The 13,499-nt window shown below is 40.6% G+C and overlaps 1 protein-coding gene across 1 annotated transcript in view; it reads right to left on the bottom strand.

The window, feature by feature from the left end:
- Positions 1 to 13,499, bottom strand: part of LOC116251562 (DNA repair protein RAD50) — a 33,755-nt gene that overhangs the window by 11,211 nt on the left and 9,045 nt on the right. The window contains exons 18-22 of the mRNA XM_031625903.2: positions 13,199 to 13,400; positions 10,679 to 10,848; positions 10,260 to 10,584; positions 8,465 to 8,590; positions 8,317 to 8,369 (exon numbers count right to left, since the gene is read on the bottom strand). Coding sequence (XP_031481763.1) covers positions 8,317 to 8,369; positions 8,465 to 8,590; positions 10,260 to 10,584; positions 10,679 to 10,848; positions 13,199 to 13,400 — 876 coding nt within the window. The remainder of the gene's footprint in view (positions 1 to 8,316; positions 8,370 to 8,464; positions 8,591 to 10,259; positions 10,585 to 10,678; positions 10,849 to 13,198; positions 13,401 to 13,499) is intronic.

Here is a 13,499-nt window from a genome sequence, read left to right on the forward strand (position 1 = left end):
ACACTCGTCGTCTTGGTCCCTCTCCCAACCGCCCACCACCGTCTTCTCAAGAGGAAAGCTCCACTGATCAGACTGATTCAAGTTTGTTAGAATATGTTGCTGTGGGAACCGGATCCATTCCTGGACCCGGTTCTATGGGGCGCGGGTACCGAGGCGGGCTCGGTACCCTAGGCGGCTTCTCCTCTCTCCCTCCTCTTTATATTGTCACTTGTGTTTAGTGTTGAATTAAGTGAAATATATTTTCTCTCTCCTAGGGTTGCGGTGAGCCCCTAGGTCAGAGCCTCCCCGTGGTTTTTCACCTCTTTCTGAGGTTTTCCACGTAGATTGTGTGTTCGTTCTCCACTCTCTCTCTTTGTGGTTCGTGTTTCTACATAGTATCAGAGCCAGCGGAGTTGGAGAAGCGTTTTTTCCGAGGATCGTCAAGTTTTTTTGTCGCCCGACGCCGTTGAAGTTTCGGCGCCGCTGCTGCCCTTGTGACGTCGCCCTGCTCTGCCGCCGCTGTCTTTTGTTCCGCCGCCGCCGTCCTCTGTTCCGGCGCCGCTGCTGCCCTTGTGACGTCGCCCTGCTCTGCCGCCGCTGTCCTTTGTTCTGCCGCCGCCGTCCTCTGTTCCGCCGTCCTCTGTTCGGCCCGTTCTTTGTTTCTGCCACCGTGGGTGGCCTCTGTGTTGCGTCGTCGCCTGCTTTCCGTTGCCGCTGCCTCATTCCCGCCGCCGTCGCCGCTGCCTCCTTCCCGTCGCCGTTGCCTCAGTCCCGCTGCTGTGCCTCTTGTTGCTGTGTGCTTGTTTGTGATGGCAGACGCGATGGGGACTCAAAAAGATGTCGTTCTTGACACGGGCAGCGCCTCCAAGACTGAGAACGTGCCGATCCAGGTCACCTCCATCCGTCTAACCAAGGACAATTACCTATCTTGGTCTGCCGCTCTCGAGATTGGGATTACTAGCCGTGGGCGTCTCTCTTACATCACTGGCGACAAACCTGCGCCCATCAAATCTGACCCTCAATGGGCGACGTGGGCGTTGGAGGACAGCCAAGTGAAGGTGTGGATTATCAGCTCCGTGTCATCCGATATCCAGCCCCTCATTCTGCGGAAGCCGACCTCTTTTGATATGTGGACTGTGCTTGCAAAGATGTATGGTCGCAAGAAGAGACATTTGCGCACCTATCAGATTAAACGCAGTATTTACTCTCTGACACAGGGTGATTTGTCTGTTGCTGCCTTCTATGCTGCCCTGAAGACCAAATGGGAGGAGCTAGATTATCATGTGACTGATGAGTGGACGTGCGGTTCAGATCATTCCCTCTACTGGGAAAAGGAATGGATGGACCGTACGTTTCTGTTTCTGGGAGGCCTGCGGGATGAATTTGAGTCTATTCGTAGCCAGATTCTTAATGGTGATGAGATTCCGGGGATAGAGGAAGTATATGCTCGTGTTGAGTCTGAAGAACAACGTCGCCAGGTGATGCATCTTGACACTGGTCATGGCCCTTCTGCCTTTGTCAGCCGTGCCTCAGGGACTGGGCAGCGTCCTGCCCGACATTGCACTCATTGCCACAAGTTGGGGCATTCTGTGGATTTCTATTGGGATCTTCATCCCGAGAAGAGACTGGTCAGAGGTCGTCCTCCCTCTGGCAAGCGTAGCCCTTCTGTGTCTGATTCCAGTCAGAGCAATTCTTTTAGTGGTGCAAAGTCCAAGTTGTCCCCTGCTCAACTCAAGGAGCTACAGGCGTACATCAGCCGTCTATCTACTACCCCTGAGGAGTCCTCCACGTCTGAAGGGGCTCAGCTAGCCCAAGCTCTCGTTGCCTCGGCTGATCAAGGTAACCCTTCTCTTGGTGATTGGATTGTTGATAGTGGAGCCACTCACCACATGACAGGGGACTCTAAACTCTTTCAAGAATATCAACTTTCCTCTGGCAAGCAACGCGTGTCTATGGCAGATGGGTCTTCTATCTCTGTGGCTGGGAAAGGGAGCTTGTCCCTGTTGAACAAATACCGTCTCCACAATGCCCTGCATGTTCCAAATATTCCTGTGAACTTACTCTCTGTCAGCAATATTACTAAAGAACTTAACTGTAATCTGATTTTCTCTGCTGATCATTGTTCCCTGCAGGACTTGGTGACGGGGAGGAAGATTGGGATTGGTTCGGTTACTGATGGGCTCTACAGGCTGCCGGTACAAGTTGCTTCAGCATTGATTTCTGCCACGAGTGGTCACTTGTCTGGTGTGAGCGATAGATCTACTGTTCTACGATGGCACGAGCGTCTTGGACATCTCCCCTTCCAGTTAATAAAGAAGTTGTTTCCTCATTTGTTTGCTTTTGTCTCCATTGACTCCTTCGCTTGTGAAGTGTGTCAATTGGCTAAACATGTCAGGGCTTCGTACCCTATTTCTTTGAATAAAACCACTCATCCGTTTGCCTTAGTTCATTCCGATGTTTGGGGTCCTTCTGGAGTACCCACGTGTGGTGGTTGTCACTATTTTTTGACGCTTATTGATGATTACTCTAGATGTACGTTCGTGTACTTGTTGCGAGAACGTAGTGAGGTTCCAGCAGTTGTGAAAAACTTTGTTGCCTTTGTTGAGACTCAATTCCATACTACTGTTCAAGCTTTCCGTACGGATAATGCAAGGGAATATGTCTCCCAATCCCTTGATGAATTCTTGAAAGGCAAGGGTATTGTTCATGAAACCTCTTGTAGTTATACCCCTCCTCAAAATGGTATAGCTGAACGTAAAAATCGTCATCTATTGAATGTTACCCGGGCCATTATGTTCCAACGTCATGTCCCGAAGCGGTATTGGGGTGATGCACTTCTCACTAGTGCACATCTCATTAACCGTATGCCTACTAGGGTGTTGGATGGTCAGTCTCCTTATTCTACCCTGTGGCCCACTCAGAATCCGTGGCCTCTTACTCCTCGTGTCTTTGGGTGCAGTTGTTTTGTGCATAATCATAGCCCTACTCTCAAAAAACTTGATCCCCGGTCTATTAAAGGAGTTTTCTTGGGGTATTCTTCCACTCAGAAGGGGTATAAATGTGTGGATCCCACTACTTCCAAAGTGTATGTTTCGAGGGATGTCACATTTCATGAACATGAGTCGTATTTTTCGGTGAATCCTCTTCAGGGGGAGTGTCTTGGGAACAAAGGGGAAGAGTATTCCTCTAATCAGCTAATTCAGTTTATGGAGTTTTTGGATTACAAGGTTAGTCCCAGTGTGATTGACACGGTCATGGTCAGTAATGAGAAGGGCAGCCATATGGAAGGGGTCACGGTGGATGCTCAGCCCATTGTTGCCCGGGATCACTTGTTTGGCCAGGTTTATGTCAGAAAGGAGAAAGCTACAGTGGAAGATGTTGGTGATGAGGATAGAACCAATCCCAATCCTGTGATCTCCCCGGATGATCCAAGTCCATCGAATGAAGAGCTCCCCATTGCTGTGCGCAAAGGCACCAGGTCATGTACTTCTCACCCTATTCAGAGATTTGTTTCTTATGCTAAGCTCAGTACAAATTACAAATGTTTCATCACAACCTTATCCAAAGTTGTTATTCCCAGGTCGGTGGATGATGCTAAGGATGATCCCAAGTGGTTACATGCTATGACAGAGGAGATGGGTGCGTTAGCTAAGAACAAAACATGGGAAGTTGTTGATATCCCTAAAGGGACACACTTAGTTGGCTCTAAGTGGGTTTACAACGTGAAGTACAAACCTGATGGCACTGTAGATCGATATAAAGCTCGTTTGGTTGCAAAGGGGTTCAGCCAGAAGTATGGGATCGACTATCTTGAGACCTTTGCCCCTGTTGCAAAGTTGAAGACCGTGAGGGTTATTCTTGCTCTTGCTGTGCACAGGAAGTGGCGTATGGACCAGCTTGATGTTAAAAATGCGTTCTTGAACGGCCATCTGGAGGAAGAAGTCTATATGAGCATGCCTCCCGGGTATGTTCAAGAGGGAAAATGTTGTCACCTCAAGAAAGCTTTGTATGGCTTGAAGCAGTCGCCTAGAGCTTGGTTTGAGAGACTAAGGATCGTTATGAAGTCTACTGGGTACAAGGAAGGAAATGGAGATCATACCCTATTCATAAAGCAGAGAGATGGTCTGGTGAGTCTTCTCCTTGTCTACGTTGATGATATGATTGTCACTGGCAGTGATGAAGAAGAAAACAGAAAGATGAAGGAGAGATTAGCTAAAGAATTCGACCTCAAGGATCTGGGTAAGCTGAGATACTTTCTGGGGATAGAGATTGCTCGATCAGAGACAGGGCTGGTTATGAATCAAAGGAAGTACACTCTTGACTTACTAAAGGAGACAGGCAAACTTGGTTGTAGGCCCTATCTTACTCCTATAGAGTCGGGAACTAAGATAAGTATCAAGACGGGCACTATTCTGGATGAGGAAGGAAAAGGGCGATATCAGAGGCTAGTAGGTAAGCTTATCTATCTTACTCTAACTCGCCCTGATATCACGTATGCGGTAAATGTGCTAAGTCAATTTATGCATGCTCCCACGGATTGTCACTGGAAGAGTGCAGAAAGAGTGTTGGGATATCTAAAGAATGACCCAGGAAAAGGACTGCTGTATACTCGACAAGACAAACTTACTATTGAGGGCTACTCAGATGCAGATTGGGCAGGTTGCACTGACACAAGGAGGTCTACTACAGGGTATTGTATCTTTCTTGGAGGTAACCTAGTTGTTTGGAGAAGTAAGAGACAAGAAGTATGCTCGAGGTCTAGTGCTGAGGCTGAGTACAGGGCTGTTGCAATGGGGGTTACAGAGATGCTGTGGCTGAAGATTCTTTTGACTGATATTGGTGTGGAACTGGGAGATAAAATGAAGATGTACTGTGACAACAAGTCTGCGATTAATCTTGCCAATAATCCAGTTCTGCATGACAGGACCAAACATGTGGAGATTGACCGTCATTTTATCCGGGAACGCATTGACTCAAAGGAGCTGATTCTGCCATATATGAAGTCTGAAGATCAAGTTGCAGACGTCCTAACTAAAGGGCTTTGTACTTCTTCATTCGAAAAGAATGTTAGCAAGCTTGGCATGTTTGACATGTATGCCAAGCTTGAGGGGGAGTGTTAGAATATGTTGCTGTGGGAACCGGATCCATTCCTGGACCCGGTTCTATGGGGCGCGGGTACCGAGGCGGGCTCGGTACCCTAGGCGGCTTCTCCTCTCTCCCTCCTCTTTATATTGTCACTTGTGTTTAGTGTTGAATTAAGTGAAATATATTTTCTCTCTCCTAGGGTTGCGGTGAGCCCCTAGGTCAGAGCCTCCCCGTGGTTTTTCACCTCTTTCTGAGGTTTTCCACGTAGATTGTGTGTTCGTTCTCCACTCTCTCTCTTTGTGGTTCGTGTTTCTACAAAGTTTAAATGATGAACACTATGCAGATGATCTCCCTATTGCTATTCGTAAGGCAAGCGACAGTGCACACTACACATGATTTCTAACTTTGTCTCTACTGACCATTTGAGTACAAGTTTGGTGCAGTTTGATCGAGCTCTGTCTAGTCACATGGTCTCATCTTCTCACCATCAAGCCCTATTAGATCCACGGTGGCGGCAAGCCATGCAGGAAGAAATGGATGTTCTTATCTCTCGAGAGACTTGGGAATTGGTGGATCCCCCGAGGCATTGTGATGTGGTTGGCTCCAAGTGGGTGTTCACGATCAAGTATCATTCTGATAGTCCAGTTGAACGATTCAAGGCACGTCTTGTCGCTAAAGGATATACACAGACTTATGGTGTCAACTTCTTTGAGACTTTCACCCATGGCTCGATTGGACTCTATTCTACTTATTATATCTCTTGTTGTCCAGCGAGAGTGACCTTTATTTCAGCTGGACGTGAAAAATGCTTTTCTTTATGGAGATCTTTCTGAAACTGTCTATATGCAGCAACTACCTGGTTTTGAGCGACAGAGGGAGTGTTCCAAGATATGCAAATTAAAGAGGCTATTTATGGGCTTAAACAGAGTCCCCGTGCATGGTTTTATAAGCTATCTGAGGTCTTATCTAAATGTGGCTTTCGTCGATCTCAACTTGATCATTCATTGTTTATCAAGCAAGGTCAATCTGGTATAGTGATATTGATTGTTTACGTTAATGATATTGTTTTCACCAGGGAAAGTAATCAAGAGATAGCTCAGACAAAGGAGTTTCTTCAGAAACACTTTGTCATAAAAGACCTTGGACAACTCCGTTATTTCTTTGGTATTGAGGTGGAGAGAAAATATGCTCTTGATCTTCTGCAGGAAATAGGTTTTTTGAGGGCTAAACCTGCCACTCTTTCCATGAACCCTCGCATTCATGTACATGATGATGAATGAGAGCCTTTTGACTCTAGATCTTACAGATCTCTGATAGGAAAACTGCTATATTTGACTGTCACTCGCCCTGACATTAGCTTCGCTGTGAATAAGCTAAGTCAATTCATGGAGAAACCCAAGAAAGTTCATTGAGACGCTGCTCTAATGGTTGTCAAATACCTGAAATCAGCCCCGAGAAAGGGGTCATGGTTAAAAAAGGGAGAAGGTGTTGACATCGAAGAATATAATGATGTTGATTATGCAGGATCTGTAGATGACAAAAAGTCTACTATAGGTTTTTGTGTCTCTTTCTGAGAGGTAATCTTATTTCTTGGAGGAGCAAGAAGCAGAATGTGGTGGCTCGATCTAGTGCTGAGTCAGAATAATAGGGCTATGGCTCAAACTGCGGCTGAAATGTCATGAGTCAGATCATTGCTTCTAGAGTTGGGTGTTTCAGTGAATCTCTCAATGAAGATGTACTGTGACAACAAGGCAGCTACCTATATTGCTAACAATCATGTTTTTCATGAGAGGACAAAACATATTGAAGTTCATTGCCACTATGTTCGGGATTTAGTTCAAGAATGAATTATTAGCACATGTCTCCTCTGAAGATCATGTAGCTGATATTTTCACAAAGGCTCTTCCCATAGACGATTTCCTGAGAGGTTGTAACAAGCTGAGCATGATTGATATCTATGCTCCACCTTGAGGGGGAATGTTAAAGAGTATTTCTGCAATATTAGAAAGTTGGAAAGTAGGTCTTTAAATATTTTCTTATATTTAGTGGACTGAATCTGTAATTGTTATATTGCCAACCCTAATCTCTTTTAATATGAGATTAGGGTTATGTGAAGAGTAACAAAAAAAGTTTCCTCTCTCTCTCTCTCTCTCTCTCTCTCTCTCTCTCTCTCTCTCTCGGGCATCCTCTTCTTTCTCCAATATTTAACATATATATAATTTTATATATATAATTATATATAACATGTATGACAATACATATAACAGGAAAAACAAATTGTATTACCATACAATTTAACATAATAGTATATACATATAAGTTTATAACATGTATAACAAATTTACAATACATATAATTATATTATATAAGTACGTAACAATAACCATACTAATGTATACATATAACAGGTATGAGGTACCACAATACTATATAATAAACTAAGTGACCAATAGTATAGACATATAATAGTATACATATAACAGCATAATCAACATAACAATACATAAAAATATGTAATCAATACAAAATAAAGTACATAACAATATATGCTCAATTAAGAAACTTTAATTGAAAGGGAAGGTGACTTTTCACTTTCTCATGGACTAGGCGCCAGCTTAGGCACCAACACATATCCCATCGCTTAAATGGTGGACTTAGGCGACGGGCGTGGACTCACGCTTATTCCACACCGAGGCGAGGCCTTAACAACATAGACATAAATGCTAAATTAGGATTTAGCATTTCACTAATAAGATAATTGACTTAGGATCTAACATTTCATTGATGGGATAAAACCTCAAGTTTCCATATTGAGTGGAAGAAAAGGAACTAGTTACCCAATCTATTATCTCCCTTTCTCGATGAAGGATGATGGAACGATGAAAAGACAAGAATACAAAGACAAAAACCAACTTGAAGATGAAGCATCATAAAAAATCGGAGCATGCTGTAAATAATAAGCAGAAACAATAAACATAAATTTAGTTAGATCATGAATAATAAGCAGAAACAATGAAAACAGAAAGCTGGGTTACAAGAACTTTCCAAGCACCAATACTTTAAAAAGCTACAGAATTCTCCAAGAACCAATGTTTTAGAAGGCTAAAAAATTATCAATAACCACCAAAAATCAGATCAAGTTTGTCATCTCATTAAACTATTGCATGATCAGAATATCACGCATGCAGATTCTGTACTACAGATATTTCATTGGAAGCTGAATCTAAAATGGAAATGGAGTTGAGTTCTCACTTGTCAAGTGCATGGTAATATCTGTCCAGGTCCTTATTAGCCATTTCAGTTGTCTGTCATTGCCATTATCAAAAATAAGGGATGCAAATAAAAATTAAAAAAAATAAAATTGATCAATCCGTCTTAACTTAAACCAAGAGGCTGGAACCTTGAGTTGGATGAGCTGATCAAAATACCGCTTGTCAATGTCATTGTACTGTGACTGTTTAAGATCAAGTTTATGCTTGGAAATGTTGCTCTGATATACAGAAAGGGTGCCATGACACCTATTAAGCTGTACATAAATGTAAAATATGAAAAAGAGAGAAGTCAACTTTGGCCAATTAGAAAATGACAATTGCAGAATACAAATACAACCACAATTTGACAAGTATTCCTATTCTGAAATGAAAACCCATCAACCAACTATTATAGTAACCTATATATGAATATATGATAAGAAGTATGTTCCTAGCGTCTAATAATCTATAAGATTATTCCAATGATTTTCTGTAACTCAAAACACAATCCTCGAGATAGTCCACAGATATTCTCCAACTTAATAGAGGAACACGTTGTCTTCAGTCCCACCTTCATGTCAAAATGTAACACAACGTCACAGAAGCCTCAAGTCCCAACTAGATGTCAAGGAGATAACAGTATCAATACTAGCATGCTCCCACTACCAAATATAGACCATCCTACCCCAGCCAAAATTAAACGACTTCCAGGACAGTCATCAAAATAAACATTGGAAGTACCCCAGATTGTGAGAGGAGCACTCTGGTCTTCAAAGAATACATACATATATACATATGGCCAGTGGGAGAAACTGCAAAAGGTCACAACAAAGTGAATAATGGAGAGAAGGCATGATGCATATAGGACCTAAACACTAATGGCAATGCACTTGAACCAAGAATCTCAAAGCATTTCCAACCTTTCAGAACCAAAAGATCCACTACAATAACTGGATGTTCCAAAGCCCCAACAATATGCAGAAGGCACAAAAATATGATCTCGTCAAGTAATCTACATAAAATAATGCTTTTGTAAGCTAATTAAGTTATTCTTAATTGAAATCTCTCATCCTAATTAAATAAGATATTCTTTTGGTTAAAATCTCTCACCCTCAATATATAAAGCATAAAATTTCCAAGTAATATGAAAACATTGCAACATCTAGTTCTCAACATCACTAGAATAAACTGCAGCATTTTCTATGTTTACCTTTTAAGTTAGCCTTACCATCGGATATGCACACAGACATCCATTTACGCTAATAGATTCTACGAGGGTCCAACTATGTTTAAAGCTAGTATCCCTGCAGGCAGTTTTCCTTCATTTTTCTACCGTCTACGCACACATACCAGTGTCTGCATATATGATATCTACCTGCTCATATATGCATGTAAATAAATATATGTGGATCTAGAAGTTGTCTAACACAGCCTTTTCTCTGTCACCATTGACAGCATTTAACTGATGGAACTTAGAAGAGGCTGAAATAACTTTGAATTCAATTGTGCATCTTTTAAATATCTATTTACTTAGTGAATCAGGCAAAACCAAATCCGATAACCATTTCAAACAAGTCCTGCAGCCCTTTTAATGAATTTTAGTTTGGAAAATGATGGACAAATTTTTTACTAAAAAACAATTTCACCCTCCCAAAAATGCCACAGCTTTCAAAGCGTTTTTGCGTACAACATATATATTTTTGTGTGCATACGATTAATACGACTGAAGCTCCTCACAAGCTGTGTGACTCTTTAGAATATGAAGTCACTTTTTGTGGCAAAAAATGCCACCTCCATTTTCCAAATTATATGTAAATAAATGTATGTGGGTTAGTATGTTCCTGTGCATGTACACTTCATAAACATAAAAGGGTACTATCCAAAACCAAGTAAACTTCATGTGCAAAATCAATATTAATATGTTCAGCAATAGCCATATGCTACCTCTGAGAGAAGTCGCTCTTTCTCTTGCATGTGTCTCTTGAGATCTGCTTCATAAGCTGGAAACCCACCAATTTTCACGACTTTCTCTTCAAGAGATTCTATCTCATGAGTAAGCTCGACAACCTCAGCCTTTGTTCTTCTATAATTCAAGTTGTCATCAATATTTCGTTTCAGTTGGTCCTGCTTATGCAGCAACTCTTTACTCTTCTGCAGTTCTGCTGTAATTTCTTGCTTCCTGCTCTCACATTGTCGCAATTGAGATTCAGCCAATGACTGTTTTTCTTGAAGCTCCTTAAGCTTCTCATCTTTCCTTGCATCATCATATCTAGCAAGGAGCACCAACCAAAATAATCACCAATCCGAGAACCAGTTTAGAAAAAGTACGAAATAGAAAATACAATTCAGCGTCAGAATACTACTCTTTAATCTTAGAAGCAAACGTTGCAAGTGTCTCCACTTCCTGCTGGAAATTTCTTAATATTTCGGCCTGTTCATTGTATTCATGCTCAAATTTGACCTTCAACTCTTCGTAATTCTTCAACAGTTTATCTTTCTCTTTGGATAATGGAACAAAAGCTTCTGCCAATATCTGCAGATTTTCAAATGTAAAATGAGTATTTTTGCACTACATGATACATCTTAATTCTTAATGAAATTCTGAATAAACACCAAAAGTCTAGGTGCATTCACAACCATTGAGAAACAAGTGAACTCAAGGACAAGATTTCATGAATGTCGTGGAGTTTACCAGCAATAGTTATTCAAGGCATGGGAGGATGAACAAACCAGATACAACTACAAAATAAAATATTTCCATGTTCGACGTTATAATTTACACTGCAAATATGTGCACGACATAAAAATAGAAGCATGCATTCCTGTTTCCTGCTATATCCCTTTTAATCATTATATTTGTGTTCCATGGACACAAACAAATACAGTTAATCTCCTTAATAGCTTACTGCTACTAGTTGCATGCATTTATTGAGTCATAAATATTGCTCATTTTACATGAACACTAATAGGTCTGAGGCTTTAATTTTTTTTCTCTAGTCCATCAATATGTATCTGACATTTTTGGGAGTACTCCATGCATATTTTGCATGGGCAATCTGCACAATACAGCGTTGTGTTGTATGTATCGTACAATACGGGGCTGTATCGTATGATATGTACCGTCGCTTTTTAAATTTACGAATACAATACACTACCTGTATTGCAAACAGGTAGTGTATCGCATGTATCATGCGATACACAGCCTATATCATACAATACAGGGGTATACACCCCGTATCGCACGATACATGTCTATTTTGAAAAACATGGGGTTAAAAACTTAAAACTACCCCTTTTCAAACTAACTTCTACAACATGCCTCCCTCTTCATTTCTGAACATATCTAATAGTTGAAGGAGGGGGAAATTGTGAAAATTTTCAAAAGGAATAATCAGTTTCACCATGAAATCGCCAATGTGAGGGCAGATTTATGCATGGATGATTGATTATTGTTTAGATAGAGAGGGTTTATATCTTCTAAGAAGGTTGAAAATGAGAATGAGATGATAAAGATTATGAATGAAGCTGTTTTCATTTGTTATTTCAATTAACATTGAACAATTTTGTCTTGTGATGTGATGTATAGTGTATGTAAAACTTGGTTTTTGATGTGTTATGGATCTGATGACTTATGAGTTATTATGCAGATCATCTTATAAATTATGTTTCTTGATGTCTTAGTTCATGTTGTCTTACTATATGATATTATGACCACTTATTAATGTTTGTGAAGTAACTTCATACCTATAATAAGCCTGCCATTATGTATAACATGTTTTTTCATTAAAAAAACATAATTTTATTTTTCATGACTTATCTGATTTTTTCTATTTTTTGAATTTTTAAAAAATTACGATACATTACGATACAGCGTATGTATCGACCAAACTGATACAGCTTACGATACGCTTTTTACAATATTGATACAGTGCCAAAAAACTATACTGGCACTAATAACAATCTTATGTGGATATTTTATCAATATCAGTAGCATGATTTCAGCAAGAATAATGATGAAATTAGCAACAGAGATAACGAAATACAGCCAATTTAATAGGTAAACGAAGCAACTATGGCCTGCCAAGGTTGTTATTATACCTGATGCTGTTGAAAAACAAACATCAAGAAGCAGCCACAACTTCCTAGACAGTTAAAATGCTTTTTGGGAAAACAGTTAAGTAACTTCACTTTCTGGTGACTTTCATGTATAGTAATGCTTTTTATCATACGCCTCTCTTTTGTTCAAGAAACAGGTGGCATTATACATTGCAGATAGCAGGCATTTACAGGCACACTTGCTTAAGCTTTGGATCTATGCAAATAGACCAGCTGAAACTTGAGCAATGAGCTGAATGATAAATGACACTAACATCATGAAGAAAATCCCATGTACTAACTGAGTAGAGAAGAAACACAATAATATCATCAGATATACTATGTGGTGACAGCCACCAGTTCTTAAAGCTGGAAAAAAGCAATGATCAACAGCCATTAGTTTATGTAATTGGAGTTTGCATTTCATGTCAGCATCGCAAGTAAATTTGTAAGCTCCACATATTGGTAGTCAACCAGCAACAGCTAGAACACTTTTACCAAGACTCTTAAGTGTCAACATGCAAAAGCGCAGAAAGTTACTTTGAAGTTTAAACCAAGCATGTAAATAACACTTGACAATCAAAATTTCCCAATCAGTATTTCTACTATATTATGAACAGACAAAGAATCTGAGATAGCACGTGTGACTAAACAAGCCATTTTTGCCACGATAAATTATGGATTGAGACAGGTGAAATAAGCTTATAATCAAATTCAAATTAAAGGTCTAATATGGACTCCAAGAAACAAATTTGAATGGGACCAAAGAAGACATAGAGCCTCATTACTTGCTCGTCAAGATCCAATTGGGATTTCTGTTCAGAGAGTCGACCTAGCTCATCTGCCAAGTTCTCGACTCTAATTAATTTATTAGATGCCTGCAACTTTTCCTCTCTGGAAGCATGCCATCTCATCTGTAGATTTGACAAATCATTGTTCATATGCCGTTGCTCTTCTTGAAGATTCTCCAATTGCCGACTCAAATTGTCTCTGTGGACCTCCAACAAGACAAAAGCAAATAGCTGAGGTATTTGACTAAACTAGTGAAACTCATAGGATGAAGCCACCAAGAAAAGAAAGGTCCTGACA

This window comes from Nymphaea colorata, chromosome 3 (assembly GCF_008831285.2).
Source record: "Nymphaea colorata isolate Beijing-Zhang1983 chromosome 3, ASM883128v2, whole genome shotgun sequence".
Classification (NCBI taxonomy): Eukaryota; Viridiplantae; Streptophyta; class Magnoliopsida; order Nymphaeales; family Nymphaeaceae; genus Nymphaea; species Nymphaea colorata.